The following is a 23,121-nucleotide window of genomic DNA, read 5'->3' as shown; positions in this document are numbered from 1 at the left end:
GACTAGAAGTTACAAAGGTATAGTGGTGGAGGGTCTCAGAAAGTTTGGTAGTAGCAGAATACAGTAACTTTAGACATGAATACCATAGCCTTGAACACTATTTGTGATTACATTTACTTAACCTAGCAAAAAGAACAGATATCAAAGTCACACGTTCACATTTGAGTAATTTTTCTTCCTGAAGCATTCAGAACAGTCTTAGCAGTTCCAATTTTATTCTTGTCTCTGATGCATTCTCATGGTTATAATTTTCCTTTTCCTTTTTTTTTTTTTTTGGTCACAGATGATGGTACTCAAGAGACCATGAGTTTCCAAGAATAAACCAAGGGCTCCCACATACCAAACACTGTTCCAGCCCTTTGAACCAGCTCCCTGACCATCATACTTTATTTTTTCATATTTGCTTTTTTATATACCTTTGGATTCAATATCCTTTACCAATAGAGCTTCGAGAGATATGCAGTTGTGTGGGATTCTCATCTCTGCCATGCTGTATCCAAATAACTTGTTTTTATCAAATTACTCATTTACAGTGATGCTACAAGAAGCGACCTGAAGTATTTCAAGAAGCGTCCTTAAGTATCATACACAGAATACTCCTTAGAATTTTCTGGCCTGTCAGTTTGAATTTGATTTCTTCCAAAGTAACATAAATTTCCCAGGACCAAAAGACCATAGAGGTATTGCATTTTCAGTTTTGCCACCCCAATGCTTTAACATAAATATAAAATATATCTTCAGTTTCCAAGTAGAGGTAATTTTTCCAGCTCTCCCCACTGCACCCCACTTCTGACTTCTCTTATGAGAGGTTAGAGTGAGTGGGTCGATCTTTTGCCCACCTGCTAGCATTCAAGTCTTTCTTGTAGAGTACGGTAGACCTCAGAATTGTGTCTTTTGTGTGAAATCTGTTCTACGTCAGAATCTCAAAGAACAATCTGATATAATCCTGCTCAAACAAGATATGGGCATACAGATGGCTGGTTGGCCTATCCTGTAGCTGACCACACACTTAAATATATGTTTCACTTCTATTTTGGTTCTATAACTTAAAATAATACTGAAAAAAAAAACAACAGCAAGGTTTAGGCAAGTGGATCAAAGACCACTTGAAGAGGTAGGAGTTTGAAGGACCTGGTCTAGGGAATGGGGAATGTAAAGAGGTCTCTGAAGCATATAACAATCACCCCACAATCCCTTTTCCAGGAGGAAGAGAGAGCAGCAAAATCATGTTCTCCAAGCACATCTGCCCTGAGATGGAAACTCAAAGTTTATGGCAGTGCTTGCAGGCCCCCTAAGTCATCATGCTTGGGTACCTTGGTGGCTGCTGGTGGTCAGACACTCAGAGGCCCATTCTCCAGGGATCACAGGTGCCAGCAGGTCTGCAAACTTGCTCAGAGGACAGCTGTGAGTGCAGCCAGGTAGGGTGAGGGGGTACGGCTCATGCTGGGTCTCGTTGCGGTAGAACATTTCCACGTAATACTCCCTGGGGAAGACCAGGGCAGAGAGGTTAGTGCTAGCTGGGGGCTGGCATTGTCACAAGTTGGCATGGACTTAGTGCTAGAATCAGTGGATGGGTTCCTGTTGAGACAGGGCAAGGGAAAGACAGGGCCTTGGTGGTGGGCTGGGCACAAGAGTGGAATTTGGGGCCATTTAGATATTAGATGACCAGGAAACTTCAATAGAGCAGCAGCTGATATGCAATAGTTGGGGAGTTTGAGCTTTGATTTGATGTATTTGAGTGAGAGGTAGGGGACTAAACTTCTGTGCTACCCTTTGGCTCCTTCCTCTTCTCTTTGCCTTATCTGCTATTTCTTTCAGGCTTTGCTCTGCATTTTTTTCCCAGCTCTTTAACAAGCCCACATACAGGTCTGAACACTACCTAGCTGGTACAAGCCCATGCATAGAACAACATAGAACATGACTTTTAAATTTCCATCTCAGTCAGAGGGTGCACTGTAGGGTCAAATCTGAGAGTTTTCTTTATTCAAAGGACAATGAACTGTTCGAAGGTTTTCAACTGAGAAGATACACTGATAATACATAAAAGGACTTTGAAAAAAGTATTTCATAAAATCTGCACATATGCAAAGAAGATTTTTAAATTAGTAAAATCTCATCAATTTTTTTAAAATTTAGCTTTCCAATAAAACACTAAATGCATTTTGGTTGTTGGTTTTGTTTTGTTTTGGGCCACACATAGGGTCATTGCCCTCACCTAGTTTTTTCCTCCCTATTATTCACCCATAATTTGGAGCTTCCAAAGGTACCTTTGGCTTCTCCTTCCTTTTTTTTTTTTTTTTTTTAACTTTTCTTTATTTTTTGGCTTTTGGGTCACACCCAGAGATGCTCAGGGGTTATTCCTGGCTCTGCACTTAGAAATTGCCCCTGGCAGGCACGGAGGACCATATGCCAGGATTCGAACCACTATTGGTCCTGGATCGATGGTGTGCAAGGCAAATGCCCTACTGATGTGCTCTCTCTCTCTCTCTCTCTCTCTCTCTCTCTCTCTCTCTCTCTCTCTCTCTCTCTCTCTCTCTCTGACCCTGGCTTTTCCTTTTAATGATAAGGTCAGGGTCACATCTTATGTATGGCATTGCCCATGGTAGCTGCTCTTTCTGGTTTTCCTAGAACTTTCCTGCTTCAACAATAATATCCACATGTCCTGGAAATCCCTACAGTTTTGGGTAAACTGAACTGTTGAAAAATTCAAATTTTTACTTGGCTAGTGGCTTTAAGCAGAGACTTGGACACTGGGGAGGGACATTTGATCACAAGTTATTTTGTGGTCACCGAAAGCTTCATAAATGTGCTTCAAGACTTTAAAATTACTTTATTATATGAATGTTGGGGGTGAGGAGTCCTGTAGGAGTCCCTCCACTTAAAGCCTGCTAGTGAAGAGTGAGCTTGAGCAAATATGCTTGCCATCATGAGCTCCTATCCTACCCTTGGTTGTGTCTTTCTTGCCTTCAGAGGAAGAAACAGAACTGCTCTTCCTGGAGCAACTCAACTCAAAAGAATGTGAACCAGGAAGTTCCCGGAAAAGGGGTTTTGAAACTGCACTAAACCTGCAGATGTTTGGTCAGAGTGATAGTACAGCCAGGTAGAGTGCTTGTCTTTTATGCTGTGGACTTGGATTCAATCCCTGGCATTCCATTAGGCACCTCAAGCCTGCGACTGAGCACAGAGCCAGCAGGAGTAAGCTTGAGCACTGTTGGGTATGGCTTCCAAATGAAACAAATCAGCAGGTGTCAAGGTGCTCTTAAAATTGACCTCTGAGTGAATTTCCCCTTTTTTATTTATTTGTATTCATTTTATTGATTTAAATTTTGGATTTTCGGGCCACACTTAGGAGTGCTCAGGAGTTACTCCTGGCTCTGCACTCAGGAATCACTGTTGGTGGGGCTGGGGAGCCATATTGGACATTGGGATTGAAACCAAATTGGCTATGTGCAAGGCAAATGCCCTACCTGCTATACTATCATTCTAGTCTTTTATTATTTTTTGGTTTGTTTTTGAGTCAAATCTGGTGGTGTTTAAAATTTATTCTTGACTCAGGGATCACTCTGGATGGAGCTTGGGGGCCATGCTGAGGATTGAATCTAAATCAGTTGCATGAAAGGCAAGTTCTGTGCTAATGTATTATCACCCTGGTCCTCAAACTAATTTAATGATTAGATTTTACATGTCAATTAAATATACAAGTGTATATATGTGTACATGTGTATGTGAGAGAGTACTTCCACTTGTAATGATAAAGTTGGTGAGAAGGGACCCCAGCAGCTGAGAGGCAGCAGCTTCTGTATTCTCTTGATTCCTTCCAGGTTGAGCATTGAAATATAGAACACTGACAATTTGCCAGTGACTGTTTCCTTTGCAATGTCCCTGAGAGAAGGCTATATCTGGGCCTGCTCATTGATTTGTAACAGAGCCTCCCATTGATTTCATTTTCCTCTTGGCATTTCTCACGTGTGTGTGTGTGTGTGTGTGTGAATTCCCTCCCCTTCTCTGTGTTTTGCAAGAGAACAATGTAAAATTTTACAATTTCTTTGAATACCATAATCATTTTTAAGTAAAAGTAACTTGTCATTTAGGATCATTTTCTTTTCTTTTTTGGGGGGCACATCCGGTAATGCTCAGGGGTTACTCTTGGCTATGTGCTCTGAAATCGTGACCATATGGGATGCCGGGGGATTGAACCATGGTCCGTCCTGGGTCAGCCGCGTGCAAGGCAAACGCCCTACTGCTGTGCCATTGCTCTGGCTCCTAGGGTCATTTTTAACTTTTGCATGGGCCATGTGTGTGTGTGTGTGTGTGTGTGTGTGTGTGTGTGTGTGTGTGTGAGTACACGTGTGTATTAATGCTATATATATAATGGCTTCAAATTGAAGATTTGTTGTATGATTTTAAGACGTATGTAACTTTATTTAGGTTCATTTTCAATTATTCCATTAATTCTATGTAAACAGTATTTCCTTGAAAATTGTTCATGAAAACACAATTCCTTTATGGAGTCATGGCTGACTACCACTTAACACCCTTCTCCACTCTCCCAAATATAAAACTGAACTAAACAAAAAGACAAAAGAAGCAGGAGGTACAGTGATATTAAGTTGCAAAGATGGTCTCTCAGGCACTTACCCCTGGTCCATGTATAGTTCCACTAAGTGACAGGAAGCATAGGGAGGAAGGATTCCGTTGTAGACATCTAGCGCCATCTGTAGACCACTAACAGTAGTGTCGTGCTACAGAGATTTAACACAAATACATATTTTAAAATTTAAAATCATGGAAGACTTCTGCTCCTTCATGGGTGATAAACTCCGACCTCTTGGTATCTCGTAGGTGCTGCACTAAACATAAGAGTGCATTTTTGTATTGTGTTTATATGTATATCCTTAGGAGTGGTATTCCTGGGTCATATGGAAACTCAACTTCTAACTTTTTGAAGAATGACCATGTTGTTTTCCAAAATGGCTGGACCAATCTGTATTCCAACTAGCAGTGAATGAAAATACCTTCTCTCCATATCCACATCAGAAATGGTTGTTCTTTTTTTTTTTTTTTTGTGATGTATGCTAGTCTCTGATGTATTGCTTTGTTTTGCATCTTTACATGTTTTATGTGGTTTCAAATGCCTTCCCACTTAGAGAAATTTGTATAAGTAAGAAAATGCCTTTATTTTGTTTGTTTTCTTTTAGACCATACTTGATAGTGTTCAGGGCTTACTCCTGGCTCTGAGCTCAGGGTTCATTCCTTGTAGTGTTCAGGAAACAGTTCAAGGGATCAAACACAGGTCATCTGTATGCAAGACAGCAAGTGGCTTGCTGTACTATCTCTTTGACACCTGGAATGCCTTCATTTTATCCTATTATTTGATACTTGAAAAATAAAAGTAACACCTTATAAAACAGTTGAATCATGACATTAACCATCATCTTCAATTAAATCATCTTCTGAGAGATTTAGGAACCACTTATCTCTGTCATAGAACTTGACCAGCAATTTCAAGACAAATTTAGTCCTTGGAATGTGGAGCATTCTAGACAGAACAGAACTAAATTTTCATTTCAAGTTCCTAGTCTATCTTCATTTGTTCATCAATAACCTCATTTGGTAAATATCAGAAAATTAAAAGGTATTTATGAGAATTGGATCAATTCCTTATTTTATCACCACTTAACTGGCTTAGAATAAAACAAAAACAATACTTAAAAATGAACTTAAGGAGAAATAAATCTGTTTCCTATACTTTTTAAATCAAAGCAATGTAAACAATATCTAGTGAATGGAGTAATAAAAATGTTTACTGATTTTCAAAAAAATTTAAAATCAGAGTTAGGTTTATCTACAACCAATATATATTAGACACTTGTAGAAGATTATGAAAGTTTTAACCCCTGAGCACTGCTGGGTGTGGCCCAAAACCAAAATCAAAAAAAAAAAAAAAGAAAGTTTTTAATTAAATTCAATTTCCCAATTCAATTTCCCAACTCCCCACTGACTACAGAAGAAAAAGTTTAATTTGTTTAAGCATATGCTGTGTACCTGTTAGATTTATTTAAATATCACTATTTTCTTTTAAAAGGTAGAGAAAATGAGATCTGGAGAAATTAAGTGACTTATTAATGTCATAGGATCCTGAAGTGACAAATGAAATCTGAACCAAATATTTAACTGTTTTAATGGTTTTCATTAAATTTAAAAATACTGCAGAAAATAATAATGTTAGAATTATATATTTAAATCATTTTGCTTTGGAGGTTATATTCAGCGACCCTATGTTGTGGTAAGAATCAAACTGATGTTTCCCTTCTCTGAGGCACTAAGATTTGCTTGTGGGGCCGGAACGGTGGCACAAGCAATAAGGTGTCTACCTAGGACGGACTGTGGTTTGATCCCCCTGGCGACCCATTTGCTCCCCCAAGCCAGGAGAGATTTCTGAGTGCATAGCCAGGAATAACCCCTGAGCATTACTGGGTGTGGTCCAAAAACCAAAATCTAAACAAAAACAAAAACAAAAGACTTGCTTATATCATCTTTCTAGATGGTTCTGTATAGAGTTTGTGTGTGTCAGCATTAAGAGTTCAATGCTTGGGGCCGGCATGGTGGCTCTAGAGGTAAGGTGTCTGTCTGCCTTGCCAGCGCTAGCCTAGGACGGACCGAAGTTCGATCCCCCGGCGTCCCATATGGTCCTCCAAGCCAGGAGCAGCTTCTGAGTGCATAGCCAGGAGTAACCCCTGAGTGTCACCGGGTTTGGCCCAAAAACAAAACAAAACAAAAAAACAAAAAAACAAACAAACAAAAAAAAGAGTTCAATGCTTAATGTTGAAGTGATAGTACAGCAGGTAAGGCCTTACATGAGGCTAACCCAAGTTTGATCCATGGCATCCCATATGGTTCCTTGAGTAATCAGGAGTGATTCCTTAGTGCAGAGCCAGGAATAAGCCCTGAACACAGCTGGGTGTGACTCAAAACAAAACAAAAAAGAATAATCCAGTGACATCGTTTGGGACTAGAGAAATAGTACAGGGGATAAGGTGCTTTTCTTGCCTCCATCCCTGATCTGGGTTCGATCTCTGGCATATGGTTCCCTGAGCACTTCCAGGAATAATTCTTGAGCACAGAGACAGGCCTACGTCCTGAGCACCAGCAGGTTTGGCCAAAATATAAAAAAAAAACTAGTGACTATTATTTGAGCAGTAGAATTATGTACTTATTTTTCACATAAACTTGATGAGAGCAGGTATCTACTGTCTCCAGGATGATGGGGGGACGTGATGAAGACAAGGCTTCCTCTTCCAAGTGATCAGACTCTTAAACAAAGAGATGTTGAAGGGGAACAAAAATACTTACAGCTGAATACATGACAAGTTTCCGGCGGTTCATTGCCTGAGTTGCACTCATCAAATTATTCATGATTTCTTTGACCAGGACACCTGAAAGGAGGAGAGATCAGTGGTGGAACAGACCTGAATATGAGCTTATATTTCAGGTTAGATGATTTTGGTTCATATACAATGATTCTTTCTGCCACAATTCTCGAGTTAAAAAGCAAAGAAAGGGGCTGGAGTGGGTAGTGTATTTGTCTTGCATGCAGTTGACTGGCATTTCATAAAGCCCTTTCAAAGTAATTACTGAAGACAGAGCCAGGAGTAAGCCCTAAGAACCACAAGGTATAGACCCAAAACAAAGATAAAAGAGATGCAAGGAACTGAACTGAGTTTGAAGGAGTGGTAGCTGTGAATTGATGTACTCGATATTCCTGACTCCTGACTTCTGTTTACCTATTTGCAAGTGGAGAAACAGACCTGGAAACATTTTTAAGAGACTCACACAGCAGGGAGCAAATGACCAGATCAGTACAAGAGATATGGTGGGAACACCCCTGATTCAATATCACTATGTACCTAAAATATTACTGTGAAAAATTTGTAATAAAAAAAGATTTGTAATCCACTCTGATTAAAATAAATAAATAAATAAAGTTAAAAAAAGAGTTACGAGTTAGATAGAGTTTTGTAAAAGTTCATAGTAGGAGAACCCTGGGTCCCACACATGTGAAGCATGTATTTCTACTGCTGAGCTACAAAAACTGCCCTAAATCCTGGCTTGAATTGCAAGACCACAAAGCTGCAGAAACTTAGTGCTAGTGTTTAAGTTCCTTGATGCATTCCATATTCCATACATCTATACCAATGGGAATGTAGTGCTCCACTTCCCTCACTCTAAGTTCAAAGAGGTCAGAGTCCAGCAAATTTCTTTAGTAAAGGCTAGAACAAGGGCTTGGACTTTGTGTACTATGTGGCTCATCAAAGTTGACCCCTTTCCAATAGGAGCACAGGAAGTAGCACCTCAAATACTACCTAAAAGATGGAGAGCTGCTTTCAGTTATTTGATAGAAAAAAAGGGGCTGGAGAGATAGTATAGTGGGTAGGGTACTTGCCTTGCATGTAGTCAGTCTGAGAGCCATCCCTAGCACACTAGATTGTTCCATGAGTACCAGCAGGAGTGGTTCTTGAGCACAGAACTTGGAGTAAGGCCACCAGTACGATCCCAAAATCAAAACAAAACTGAACACCAGAGAGATAGAATAGTGGGTAAGGGACTTGCCTTGTACACAGCCAACTTGGGTTTGATTCTTGGCATTAGGTGTGATCCATGAGCATAGGAGTATTTTCTAAGTACTAATGAAGTATGACCACCAAGCCAAGCCAAACCAAAAATTGATAGAGAAAAGACAGTAGGTTATATTTGAACTGCAGGGTGTAGAAAGCCAAGCAACGGTCTTGAAGAGATTTTGATGAATATAGCTCTGAACTGATTTTCCTAACTTCTTTCTGTGTGTGTGTTTATGCATGCAATGGGGGACTGAGAGAAGGATTTAATTGGAGTGTTGCCTAAACATCAGAGATGAAACAGAAGTTTGGAAAAGGTTAGAAGTTACTAGGCGCTGCCTGGACATTCTAGACTGTGTGGGGTTCAGACAATGACCATTCTAGATTGTGGAGTTCAGACAATGAGCATTTTCACTGTAGGCCTCTGATCAGTCATCACCCAACAAGCATGTCATTGATGAGTCTCCCTAGTCTAGCCAGCTCTGAACAATAAGATTAAACTTGTACTTTGGCACAAATGACTTGTGAAATAATCTCTGGGTTTATCAGTGCACTTCCGCCAGAACATAGGACAGAAACCTTATCCATAGTCTTTAGACTCTGAGTTCAAGAGGACATAGGACTGAGAGAACATGAGAGCACTTCTTATATGGGGAGACCGAGACACAAACAGAAACATGATTTCCCTGTAAAACCACCCAAATTGCCAAGAGTGGACTAGTGAGGCCTACCTCATCTTTTATTTCAGGGCCTTTGCATCAATAATAAGAAATATGCTTGCCTGTTCCCACTATCCTGTCCTCACTGATTCCTGCATCAGGAGAAGTGCTCCTGAAACTCTGCACCACATAGTACAGTGCTCCAGGCACCACATAGTCCTCCATAGAACTGGGAGTAGCTCCAGCATGGTGGAGTGTGTCTAAACCAAAAAAAAAAAAAAATCCACGAGTAAAATGCAGATTCTGATTCAGTGGATGGAATCTGAGAGTGTGTTTCTAGGCTAGGGGCAGGGGTGCTGACTTTGCTGGTCCCTGAACTGTGGTTTGAGAAGTGAAAGTCCAATTCCCAAGGCTGTCAGGAGCAAATTGGGGAAAATACTTCTAGGATCCTGCCTATTCCATCAGATGGAGCTGAGCTGTATTGCTGGCATTTCTCACAGTAGGAATGAGATGGAGCTGGTGAAACCTGCAAGGCCCAACTCTGCCACACCTTGACATGAGGCACTCTGCATCCTTCACTGTGAAGCCCAGTGGTTTTCAAACACTGGCCCATGACTGGTTTTCAAGCTTAAAAAGGCTGTGGGTCCAGGGAGAGCTTGGCAATGGAGCACTGGTTCTGAGCTGGAGGCTAGATGCTGGAGTTTGATTCCCTAGCATCATCTCACATGCCCTGATGTGGACCTATGGGTCTTGCTATTTGGGATCCAGGGGATACAAGACAGAGTGTGGTCTCTCTGGAGCATAGCAGCCAATTGTGGGAATCTCATTATCATAAGGACAAGAACAGAGGCAAGGAAAAAAAGCCAAAGTAAACAAGGGTTGGAGGATTATTTCAAAGGGCTGGAAAGCAGAATTTGCATATTGGAAGACTCATTTCCATCCATTAGTTGTATGGCCCTTGAGGTACCGCCAGGATGGTCCTCAAACACCAAGGGAATGCCTCCCCCCAAGAAGTCTAAAAAGGTTAAAAACCATAGACTTTGATAGTTACTCTCAGCAATTCAGGCTCTGTCCCTGCAGGCACATGACTTGAATATGCTGTGCCAGACTGCTTCATGGATCTGTCACCTTGACTACTCTGTGTTGATCTCTTTGTGAAACCCAACTACATTAGGCACAGCCTGGGTACATGGCTGGCTCACCTCTGGGCCCCTCCTGCAAAAGGCCCTTGCATCCCAGCCATTTCTGCCAATGTTAGGAGTCTAGCTGACTCCTGCCAAGGCAAAGTATGAAAACAAAAAACCTGAATCAGAACGAGCAAATGCAGCCAAGAAGAGGCCTCTCTGACAAACAAAACACCATTAAACATCAGTGGGGGAAAAGCTATGGCCTTGACTTGTCAATAGCTGCTGCTATGACTGGACAGGACTTGTGACGTTTGACCAACTTGAACCACGGTGACCAGCAAGGACATTGGGAAAGCCAAACACCTGCCATACCCCTCACTTGAAAAAAATAATTGGACACAATCCATTTTTACAGGGCTCAGATGAAAATGTCTGAATTCTTTGCTCTGGAAAGTAGGAAGAGTTCTCAACTTTAACTCAAAGCTTTCCCTTTGTGATGGGAAAAGGTCTCATATAGATGAATATTAATGACTGCTATCATTTATTGGTCAAGCATCAGGTTGCAGGTTGTGTTTATCCGAAGTCTTTTGAGCAAATACATCTATTTTAGCTCTTGCAATCTCTGAAAGTCTTACTATCACCATTACATTATGGAAACTGGACAGGCATGAGAACTCAGCTTCTCTTAGGCTCATGAGTCAACAGTTGGTGGACCTGTTGGTATTCCATCAGTCTTTTGTTTGTTGGCCTTTTGAGAAAATTTGGCCCTTGAATGCAGGAAGCACAAATATACCACTCAACCTCACACCCATGCCATTCTTGCCACTCTATACTCACCGCCCTGAAGTCTAGATTTTTCCTTCTGCTTGTAAACTCCATAGAGAGACAGGAGGGACAACTCTGATAATTCCTTCAACTTGGTCACGGTGTCTTCAGTGGCCCAAGAGGGTAATGTGAAATTGTGAACACCCTGTAGCAAAGAAAAGGGGAGCATTGGTGTGTGTGTGTGTGTGTGTGTGTGTGTGTGTGTTGTCTTGATTGACTTTTAATAATTCTCTTTCATTTTAGGAGGAATGTGGGGTTCTGCCAAATCTCTTTTAGGAAACTTTATAACTGACACATCATGCTATTGCTTTTCAGGTGAAAAAAAATATCACAGAAATGAATGCACCCTTTTCTACCTAACCACAGCCTCTGCCTGAACTCTGGGCCAAAGGAGGATTTAGGTTCTGCAAAGGGTACAGTGAAATAGGGCAAGGCATATCTTGGTGAAAGATGAGGAAATTTTATGTTCACCTGTGTGTGGCCATGGAAACACCTTCAAGGGCTACAGGGAGCTGAATGAATAGCCCAAAAGAATCATGGGAAGCAATGCATGTCCAGAGTCTCCTACAATATACTCTCTACTTTCACCATCCTTGTTCACTAGCTCCTAGGGAAAATTTGTCTCTTGCACCCATGGACAGAGAGAGACGTTGTGCCAATATCTATAGAGATGTGATGGAGATATCTCCAGTAACAAAGGCAGAAAGAGTGAGTATTAATTCAAGACAAATGGAAGTGATTCACAGAGGGAATAAGTATAAAAAAATGGTGAAAAGGATCCCTTACACTGTGACTGCATTATGGAATAACCCAGATCCAGCTATATTCAGAAGGGGAAAAAAGACGAAAAATGAGCCTCTTATGTGGAGAGAAAGGAACTCTTATCCACTGCTGGTGGGAATGCCGTCTAGTTCAATCTTTATGGAAAGCGATATGGAGATTCCTCCAAAAACTGGAAATTGAGCTCCCATACGATCCATATACCACTCCTAGGAATATACCCTAGAAACACAAAAATACAATACAAAAACCCCTTCCTTACACCTATATTCATTGCAGCATTATTTACCATAGCAAGACTCTGGAAACAACCAAGATGCCCTTCAACAGACGAATGGCTAAAGAAACTGTGGTACATATACACAATGGAATATTATGCAGCTTTCAGGAGAGATGAAGTCATGAAATTTTCCTATACATGGATGCGGAATCTATTATGCTGAGTGAAATAAGTCAGAGAGAGAGAGCGAGAGAGAGTGAGAGGAGAGAGAGAGAGAAACACAGAATAGTCTCACTCATCTATGGGTTTTAAGAAAAATGAAAGACATTCTTGCAATAATAATTTTCAGACACAAAAGAAAAAAGAGCTGGAAGTTCCAGCTCACCTCAGGAAGCTCACCACAAAGAGTGATGAGCTTAGTTAGAGAAATAACTACATTTGAACCATCCTAATAATGAGAATGTATGAGGGAAATGGAAAGCCTGTCTAGAGTACAGGCGGGGGTCGGGTGGGGAGGAGGGAGATTTGGGACATTGGTGATGGGAATGTTGCACTGGTGATGGGTGGTGTTCTTTACATGACTGAAACCTAAACACAATCATGTATGTAATCAAGGTGTTTAAATAAAATATATATAAAAATGAGCCTGTTACCAAAATGTGGGTGCTAGTGTCCATTGAAAAGGTGGACAAACAAACCTATCTTCAAACAATATGGTAATAAAGTGAAAACTACTGGGGAGAAAGTCCGTGCATGGATTGGTTAACTCTATTAGGGGGTGTACCAGGAGTGTGAGTTTCTAGTGTACAAGCAGGTGAAGATATGTGAGCATCCTGCCCAGAAATGTGATCTTTCACTCCTGCAGTGAATACATTTCACAACTGAAATGTTAAATCTGGCAAAACCACAACCTGGCAAGTACCACAGCCAGGGTTAGAGGCACCATGATCTACATGTGCATTCCCTGGGCATTTCAATAACAGCAACAAAAGGAAAAGAAAGGTGGAGAAAGTTCATGGTGATCTTGGAAAAACTCAAGACTATTACATATGCATTGTCAATGATAAAGAGATCTTTCCTTGGACTTTTCAAGGTCAGTAGCCTGGCTGAAACTGGGTTTATTTCTTTATATATTCGGATGCCAGGTCATTTTATTTTCTCGTTCTGTCCTGCATCATCCTTTCTTAAATGAAAATGCTTGCCTAGAATTCAGCATTCCTGAGCAAGTGTTTAAAAAGTAAATGCCAAGGCACAAAAGGAAAGCAACTTTCTGAAAGGTACGAATATGATGGAGAAAAGTCAGAATTTTCAAGTGACTAGAAAGAAAAAGCCTTGAATTGTGTTTCAAGTTGAAGGTAGTAGAAGGGATATAACTGTTAAAAGAAAGCAAAAGAAAATACTTCTTGCACGTTTTAGCATGAAGGAAGTTAGAAAATCAGATTGCAAGTTAACCTCAGAGAGAGTTTCTTTTACCTCACAAAATAAGGGGTCGTAGATTCTACTCCAAATTCCAAAAAGATCCTGGCCCTGGTATCCTGAAAGTTTGGGCAAGGTTTCCATGAAATCCTGAAACACAAACAAAAGGAAAAATAATTTTTTGACTCAGCTTCCTGAAGCACAGCATTAATGAGTGCCATTGAGATAGGATAATTCTTTGCTGTGCTGGCAAAACAAGGGATTTAGGAGTATCCATTCCCAAACCACTAGATTCCAGCATTGTGAGGGGTGTGTGTGTGTGTGTGTGTGTGTGTGTGTGTGTGTGTGTGTGTGTGTGTGTGTGCTTTGCTTGTTTTGTTTTTGCAGCAGAATTCAGGGCTATTCCAGCCCTGTGCTTATGAATGACTGCTGGTGGTCCTATATATGGTACTGGGGATTCAAACTGAAATCAGCAGCATGTAAGGCAAGCGCCTTAACCTTCATACTATCTTTCCAGCCCATTAATTTTTTTGAAATTTAAATTAAATTTTATTTCATTTTGAGGGCTTTTATTTTGCCACTCAAGAATGTGCACGGGAATTTTTTCTGTTCTGGGCTTAGAGGTCCATAGGAGGTACTAAAGATTCAGAACAGAGTTGGCTGCATACAAGGCAGGTGTCTTACTATTTGTTGTTTTTGTTTTGGGGCCACACTAGGCAATGCTCAGGGGTTATTTGTGGCTCTGCACTCAGGAATTACTCCTGATAGTGCTTAGAGGACCATATTGGTTGCTGGGGATTGAACATGGAACTGCTGCATTCAAGGTAAATGCCCTACCCACTGTGCAATCCAAGAACCTTACTATTCGTACCCTAATCTCTCTGGTCTCTGATTTTTTTTTTTTTTTTTTTTTTTTTGGTTTTTGGGCCACACCCGGCAGTGCTCAGGGGTTACTCCTGGCTGTCTGTTCAGAAATAGCTCCTGGCAGGCACGGGGGACCATATGGGACACCGGGATTCGAACCAACCACCTTTGGTCCTGGATCGGCTGCTTGCAAGGCAAACGCCGCTGTGCTATCTCTCCGGGCCCATGGTCCCTGATTTTTCTTCTCTCTCTCTCTCTCTCTCTCTCTCTCTCTCTCTCTCTCTCTCTCTCTCTCTCTCTCTCTACCTTATAAGGATCCACTCTTTTCTGAAATTCTTCTGAGATCAAAGTTTCATTCTCAAGTTCTTCAAATCGAGGGCAGTTCCGGAAAGGCATGTATAACAACTGGTGATAAAAGAAACACAAGAAATCATTTTAATAATCATAGATTATTAATGAATTATTATTATTAATTATTATTAATGAATTATTATTATTATTATTATGAATCATAGATTCATAGACACATATACAAGACAAAGAAATGAACCAGAGGATCTGGAATAAAGCTTAACACATTGGTGTTCACTTTGGCAGCACCTATACTAAAATTGGAACAATCCAGAGAAGATTAGCATGGCCACTGCTTAAAGATGACATGCAAATTCGTGAGGCACTCCATATTAAAAAAATGTTTAACAAATTGACTAACCATTTACAATTTTTAAAATCTTTATATTTTAAAAATAAGGGCACATGTTTAATAGAAAATATATTTAATAATGTATGGGGGGGCAGGAATACGGCTCAGTAGAAGAGTATTTGATTTGCAGGCGTGATCCTGGGTTTGGTTTCCTATATAGGAACTGTAGGCCACTGAGCTCTCCCTGTCCCATGCTGGCTTTAGGCTCTTTATGTTCATTTCTGTGTGCTATGCTAAATGCCTCAGCACAACTCTCCCATATTGCCACAGGAGTCAGTGTTGGGGGAAGGAACCCAGGACTAAACTTAGTGAGGTTTAGGCTGAACCTTTCTGACTTGGGCTTTCATCACACTGAAAATGTCAGACTGAAACCACTAGTACCACCCAAACTTCTCTCCAGTTTTGCATTCAGTCTTTTTTAAAAATAAATCTTTAAATCTGTATTATTATTTTTAATGGGCCACACCCAGTGCGCTCAGGGGCTACTCCTGGCTCTTCATTCAGAAATCATTCCTGGCAGGTTCAGGGAACCATATGGGATGCTGGAACCAAACCCTGGTCCATCCTGGGTCAGCTGCATGCAAGGCAATGACCCTGCCACTGTGCTATTGCTCTGGCCCAATGCATTGAATCTTTCGGTTTCACGACTAACCTGGTCTTCACAAATCCCCATTTAAAAATATAGGTGAAAACCGTTCTTATTTTTCAGAAAAGGACACTGGAATACAGAGACGCAAGATAGGATACCTGAGGTATCTGACTTCAAATGTGGATTCAACTTCATCCTCCTTCACACTACCAACCATTCTCAAGATTACTTCTAGATGTCAGATTTGGATCTTTAAACTGGGATCTACCTATAAGCTCTTGGCACAGCATTTACTGCATATTTGGGAGAGGCTCCCTCTCCTTCCCATCCCCTTCTTGGAGGTTGGGTTTAGGTTCTTACTGTCTTGACAAAGACTTGAATTACAGCCCTTTGGTCCCAAGAACAGCTCACTCTATTATCTTTCAGCACATACAATGTTTCCTGGAAGTCACTGACATCACCTCCATCTAACTTGTGTGACATCTGGATATTTCATACATGTCAATCTTCTTATACCTAATAGTTATAAGTTGTGAGGCAAGAAGCCTGCCCTTGTATTTTTCTGCCCTGTCTCCATAACACTTGCTGTAGTTCTGAGAATAACAGCATGGATGAGTTGGTAGGTTTTATAGGGGATGTTGTGGTTGTTTTTACCTTAGTGGTGGGAGGCTGGAAGCCACAGGTAGCTATTTTTGTTTGCCTCCACCCCTTCCCCTGTGTGTCTTCCTCTTCTAACCCACTTGTGTTTCCTTTCATATGTAACCTAACAATCAACTTTTAGAATTCATGTTGGTTGGAACCAGAGAGGTGGCTGGCGCAAGTCATAGGGCATTTGCCTTGCACGCACTAACCTAGGACACCCGGTGTCCCATATAGTCCCTCAAGCCAGGAGCGATTCTGAGTGCATAGTTAGGTTTTTGGCCCAAAAGCCAAAAAAAAAAAAAAAAAAAAAGAATTCATGTTGGTTAAATTTGTACCAAATCTGGTGGTGTTTAAGACTTACTCCAGGCTCTGAGCCAGGAAAAACTCCTGGCAGTGCTCAGAGGACCATATGTGGTGCTGGGAATTGAAGCTGGGTTGGCTGCGTGGAAGGAGAGTGCCTTAACTCCTGTACTACCTCTGGTCTCTGCTGTCCTTTTTGAAATCTCTATAGAAGAAATAGTCATGAAAATTTTTTATTCTTTATTTTTGAAAATAATGACAAACTCCTAATGTCATGAATTATGATGACTACTTCACTTTTTGTTTTTGTTTTTGGGCCACACCTCGTGATGCTCAGGGGTTACTCCTGCTATGCCTCAGAAATCGCTCCTGGCTTGGGGGACCATATGGGACGCTGGGGGATTGAACCATGGTCTGTCCTAGGCTAGCACTTGCAAGGCAGACACCTTACCTCTAGTGCTACTGCTTTGGCCCCTTCACTTTGATTTTGGGAGGTAAAGAGCTATAACTAGATCAGCATTCTCTTTTAGGAAACTGGAAAAGAAATTGGTTGGAATAGTTTTTCCTAGTAGGAGATTGCTAGGGCTGACCTGCTTCTGGATAACATTTTGGGATAAATTTTCAAGTCAATAATAGGTCAATTTCCAGAGTGCAAAGAGGTACGTATTCTTCTCAGTGGCATCACCCAGCATGGCCAGTCCAGGAGTTACAAAACCAAATGCAAATCAGGTGGGCCTTCTCACTCTTACTGAAGAGAAGGATCTCTCCCAGTTCTCATCATCCTACCTTACAATTCCAGCCTCAAGAGGTTCATCTATTGCTATTTTAAGAATACAGAGCTCTCAGAAAAGGTTGATGAGATCTCAGTCACTTATCCCATGTAAATAATGCAGAGAGTTTCACTTCTCAGCCTCTAATATGCAACTGGGTTTATGGAACCAGGAGCTCAACTTGACTGTCCAATGAAATGATCTAGACAGATTATTACTGATGTTATAATTATCAAATTACAGTTTTCAGAAGGTCTAGAGAGGTCCCGGTTTTCAATTCTCAGCCAACCAAGCTAATGGTTCAGTGCAAGGGCTGGAGGTGCTGTTGGGTACTCAAGATTACCACCCAATGAGGCACCCCAGCAATGCTTGGGGTCTTCAGGATTACACTAGGAAATTATCAGAGGGTATGTGCGGTGTTGGGGGTTAAACTAAAGTTGACTATAGTGAACTATGTTCCTTAATCCTTGGTCTACCTCTCCAGTCCCTAAGCAGGTTTTTTTTTTTTTTTTTTTTGGTTTTTGGGCCACACCTGTTTGACGCTCAGGGGTTACTCCTGGCTATGTGCTCAGAAATTGCCCCTGGCTTGGGGGGACCATATGGGACACCGGGAGATCGAACCGTGGTCCGTCCTACGCTAGTGCTTGCAAGGTAGACACCTTACCTCTAGCGCCACCTTCCCGGCCCCTAAGCAGGTTATTTTTTTATTTTTAAAATACAATGCTCAGTATAACCCTCAAAGGCTGATTTGTTAATAGTAAATGCTCTGGGCATAAGTAGTCTTTTTAGTTTGTTTGTTTTTTTAGTCTTTTTTTTTTTAAACTCCCTAGATGGTTCTAATAAAGGTGAGCATTGAAAGCCATAAAATTCCTGGCCTGAGCTATACCTGCATCCATTCTTGGGTCTTACATGGGCCAGCAGTATGGCGTTGAATTAGTTTTGTTTGTTTATTCTCTCTGAGCACTTATTTTTACCTTGTCATAAAAGAGGACAGTACTTTCCATTCAAAATTGCCACCAAAGGTAAGCAAGATGACACAGAGGAAGAAAAAACAGGCGACAACCATGCACTCAAAGCTTTCTTTGTTCCCAAAGCAGGAATGAAAATTCTCAAGGGGGAGAGGAAATTTGGGAAGAGAAATCCTAGCATATTCTGAAAGAAGGTGAAGGCTGAACGCCGGGGGATCATGTGTGTATGTATGTATATGTAATGTGTATGTGAGTGTATGTGTGCATGTGTGTGTAACTATGTGGTACAAAACTATAATAAAGATTTGGAGAAATTCCTCTTTTTCCATTTTTTGGGGGAGGGGGTGTTTTGGGGCCACACCTGTTGGCATTCAGTGATTACTCCTGGCTCTGTGCTCAAGGTTATGTGCTCAGAGCTCTGTGCTCAGCCTACTTGGTGGACTTAGAAACCATAAAGAAGCTGGGGATTGAACCTGAGTTGATCACATAAAAGGTAAGCTACTATCCACTTAATATGCTCTGGCTCCATTCTGACTCTTTCTTGCCTCTTCTACCCATTGTCCTTTAAATCTTTATTTTTTTTTCAAGGAAAGGATTAAGACTGCACTGCACAGGGATCTGGATAGCTCAGTGACCTGAGCACAGAGCGTCTGACCCCTGGCATCTTCCTATATGCCAAGTTCCATCCCAGTGGGATTGCAACTAAGTATGTGTGATCACCCAGTCATGGCAACTCCAACAAAAGGAATGGGGTAGGGATTAATCAAGAATGTATCAAGAGTTTCCAGACTTTCAAATTCACATGCAACTAGCACCTGAGTTTCTCCAATAAAATCTCTTGGTATCCTCACATACTGACCTGATCTTCAGATCGAGGGACCGTGTGCACTGGGATGGGTTGCCAGGCCAGGTTGGGATTCCAGATGCTGGTTCCCTCTGGGGGGAAGAGGGCTGCAAGGTTTGTCATTGCGCTCATCAAAGTCCGGTCAATGTCTGTGCTTCGAACATAAACCTAGTGGCAAGTCAAAGCAGAGCAAAATTAAGAAAAAGTGGATATTTCCCCTGGTGGGGCCGAGTTCTGAGAAAAGGCAGGACTCTCATACTAAGATCTAAGCAAATTTTGAGAGCTCCCATATCTATCAAATGATGCTATAGAAGAGGTAAGATTATGAGTATATGGTAATATAAAGCAACCAAGTGTGCTGATAGGTGAATCGAATTAAAGAGATGAGTTATGTGGTAACTATTTGGCAAAACATTTCTCCTAGACACTCATAAACTTTTGAATTTAATAATATTCACTGATTTATAAGAGCTAAGAATTTTTACACTTTGGGAGTATATTGGTAGACAAGATCTGTGGCTTGCATGAAAGTTTCCTGAGAGTAAGCAAAACACTTTTATAGATATAATATTATGCTAGATTTTTTCCACTCAAATCTCCCCAACTTGCCTGCTCATGTTTATAGGAATCATTTAAGAAATCTGCATATCTCTTCCTTAGGTAAGTTCCAAGTTCATATTGTTGTTCCATGCCCAGCTAAGAAAACAGAGGAAAACAAAAGTTAGTGAGAGCTAAGTTCTGTGAGCATCATCTCTCCTTGAATGTGCAAAGTGGACAGTGGTGTATTTTACTTACACAAGTGTGTAGCTCCACAACAATATAAATGAAAAAGAAAAGAAAGCATTCATATAAAGCCAAGACTTCACAGAAAGTGCATTTTTTTTCATTAGCACATAACACAAAATGAATAAGCTGATTTGATCTCAAGCATTAAGTAAAGGCTCATCGCTAGTGTGGAGAAGTGAATTTAGTGGCTCATGTTTGTGGGAATTGTTATCAGTGGACTGGTTGACCACCTGCAAAGGGTTTTATTGGAGAAATCCAGTCATTACTAAAAAGGTTGATTGGGAAGAACTAAGAACTAAGATCCCATGAAGCTCTGAGAGCAATACTGCATAGTTTATGCTTGTTTCATTAAAAAAACAGTTACTCAAAGTAGGGCCTATGGAGCAGCTGTATCAGCAATACCTGGGCGTAGATATGAAATAAATTCTTGGGCCACACCTTTGACCTACTAAACCAGAATCTTTGGGGTGGAGCTCAGGAATCTCTTTTTAACAAACTCACCAAAAGATGCTGATAATGATCATTGAGAGGTGGTGGTTTAGTTTGATGATCCGCAAACATGACTGTGCTTTAGAAGAAAAATGATCAACAGATTCCTCAGCATATTCCCTTAGATTCTTGCTTAGGATGCAGCCCTAAAACCTGTATATGATCAACTGGCCAGAGGTTCTTGGGAAAGCAGAAGAAAGCAACATACTTTGAGACACATTGGATTCATGTCTTTCTTTGGTTGGTTTCTTACCTTCTTCATTTGTCTAAAGATAAAGTCTCTGCTTCTCCTGTTCTAACCCGTACTTTACTTAAGTTTGTAGATAAGATGGAGTGGGCTTGAGGGACCAGCCCAGAAGGGAATTTAATAGCCGAATCTGACATCTGTTGCCATTGGTCTGCAATCCACCTTTCTGAAACCTTCCCTATTTCTTTCTCTAGCAAAGCTGGTTCTTGTGACCATGTAGGTAACTTAGTTACTTTTAGGACATTAACTCAATATCACCCAACCAGATGACTGGATGATAATATTTTTTCCCCCACCAGTGACTTTTGTCTCCTGACTGGCAAATGGCAGAACCTCATGGTTATATAAGTCATAGGGACCCAGGAGAAGCACCACTATCTCTGACAGGTGAAGAGGAGTTAAGACTGGAACTGGGATAGCATTTTCTTTGTTTCTTGGTTCACTTCTTCTTCATCCCTGAAGATATGTTTCAAGGTTCCCCATAGTCATGAACCACTTATGAAGAAGGTTGAATCACAATAAATTAATCTCACAAGAAATAAAATTTAGTTTCTACTTCCAGAAAAATTGAGTTTTCCCAAACCCACTAATTCAACTTTTGGATGACAAGGTTGATTTTATCTTCTCAGGTGAAAAATGAGCAAACCTTTAATGACCTTCATTTATCTTATATAACTTTATTATTATTATTATTATTATTATTATTATTATTATTATTTTGTTTTGAATTTGGGCAACTGATGTCAATGCTAGGGGAAGGTGGTGAGAATACCATGGGGTACTGGGATTGAATCTGGGTGTCTTTCATGCAAAGTACTTTAAAAGCTATGCTCCAGCTATTGAGCATTGGCCTTAGATAATTACAGGATTTTTTTTCTGGGGTTAACACCTGCAAGATAAATGCTTTACCTCTGAGTCACAAGTTTCTTTATTCTTGATTTTATCCGTGAACACCACTGAAGTTTTAATAAAGTCTCAAGGATAATGGGTTAAAGAGATCCCAATTCAATATTTTTCCTTCTAGTCACCAAAAGACTACAAGTGCTGCTTGTTAATAATCAAAAATATTTAAGATTTTTTTAGGGTTACTGTGCAAAACACTTGGCTCGATCTCAAGTCCTTACCTGGTTGCAACAGATGACAAACCTCACCACATTCAGCTTCCCTAGAGACTCAAAACAGTTTATCTGAAAATATGACCAACCTGAGTGAGTTGGCCAAACCCCTGTGGCCATGAGGATTCCTGAATGGGATCATCAGGAAAGGTTTCAATTGGGCTTCGGTCTCCATGCCGAAACACCTGGAAAGATGCAGACAGAAAAGGCATCAGTTTCACAGGTGGTTCTTGCCTCTGCTCATTATCATCTATAATTTCTTTTATAAACCTCTAGATTATTAATGGGGGGGGTCGCTTGAAATATTGCCAAGGAGGTTGGAGAGATAGTTTAAATGAATGAATTCTCTGCATGAAAGAAGCTTTCATCTCTGACAACTGCATGATCCTCCAGCACCATTGGGTACCACTGAGCCCCAGGAAGTGGCCCTGAGCAATGCCAGATGTGAAGCCCCAAAATGAACAAACACAGACAGACCATCTCGGGTAAATTTCAGGTGAGGAACAGCTGCTATAGCTCACCAGCACAGCCCTGGGTTTCAGGTAATGCAAGAAACCAATAGGAAAGTTAGGGCCAGACATTACATCAAGGAGGGCACTTGTCTTGTACATGGTCGATGTTCCATCCCCAGCATCCCATATAGTCCCTTGAATACTTCCAGGAGTGATCTCGAGTGAAGAGCCAGAAATAAGCCCTGAGCACCAGAGGTGTGACCCGAAAACCGAACAGGAAAAAGAAAAAAATAAACAAGCAAGTGGGAGCACATGGAACTCAGGTAATTGCAGATAGAATCTTAGGTTTTGTTGGGACTGGAGTTATAGCACAGAGGGTAGTGCATTTGATTTACACATGGCCGACCTACCTAGGTTCTATCCCTAGCATCCCATATGCCTGCTTTCTTCCCAAGAGGCTCTCTTGCCTTCCCTGACCCTGCCAGGAGTAACTCCGGGGGGGGGGGGGAGAATCTTTGGGTTTTTTCATTGTTTGTCAGTCATTGCCATTGTTTGTATTTACCCTTTGTTTTTTTTATTTTTTTTAAATTTTTTATTAATATCTTTATTTAAACACCTTGCTTACAAACATGATTGTGGTTGAGTTTCAGTCATGTAAAGAATGCCCCCCTTCACCAGTGCAACATTCCCATCACCAATATTCCAAATCT

At 40.9% G+C, this 23,121-nt stretch overlaps 1 protein-coding gene and 1 non-coding gene across 2 annotated transcripts in view; one reads left to right on the top strand and one right to left on the bottom strand.

Annotated features, from left to right (window-relative positions):
* Positions 1-22,570, bottom strand: part of ACP3 (acid phosphatase 3) — a 33,466-nt gene extending 10,896 nt beyond the window's left edge. Inside the window, exons 1-10 of the mRNA XM_049766090.1 lie at positions 22,481-22,570; positions 22,049-22,231; positions 19,932-20,018; positions 19,338-19,490; positions 14,813-14,911; positions 13,700-13,792; positions 11,239-11,371; positions 7,354-7,436; positions 4,639-4,742; positions 1,314-1,483 (exon numbers count right to left, since the gene is read on the bottom strand). Of these exons, the coding sequence (XP_049622047.1) occupies positions 1,314-1,483; positions 4,639-4,742; positions 7,354-7,436; positions 11,239-11,371; positions 13,700-13,792; positions 14,813-14,911; positions 19,338-19,490; positions 19,932-20,018; positions 22,049-22,231; positions 22,481-22,570 (1,195 nt within the window). The remainder of the gene's footprint in view (positions 1-1,313; positions 1,484-4,638; positions 4,743-7,353; positions 7,437-11,238; positions 11,372-13,699; positions 13,793-14,812; positions 14,912-19,337; positions 19,491-19,931; positions 20,019-22,048; positions 22,232-22,480) is intronic.
* Positions 15,088-15,194, top strand: LOC125998362 (U6 spliceosomal RNA). Its single transcript, XR_007491951.1, has one exon. It is a non-coding gene; the product is annotated as a U6 spliceosomal RNA (small nuclear RNA).
* Positions 22,571-23,121: the final 551 nt, after the last annotated feature.

This window comes from Suncus etruscus, chromosome 20 (assembly GCF_024139225.1).
Source record: "Suncus etruscus isolate mSunEtr1 chromosome 20, mSunEtr1.pri.cur, whole genome shotgun sequence".
NCBI lineage: Eukaryota > Metazoa > Chordata > Mammalia > Eulipotyphla > Soricidae > Suncus > Suncus etruscus.
Note: the sequence above shows the minus strand (reverse complement) of the source record. Positions and strands in the feature narration are given on the sequence as shown.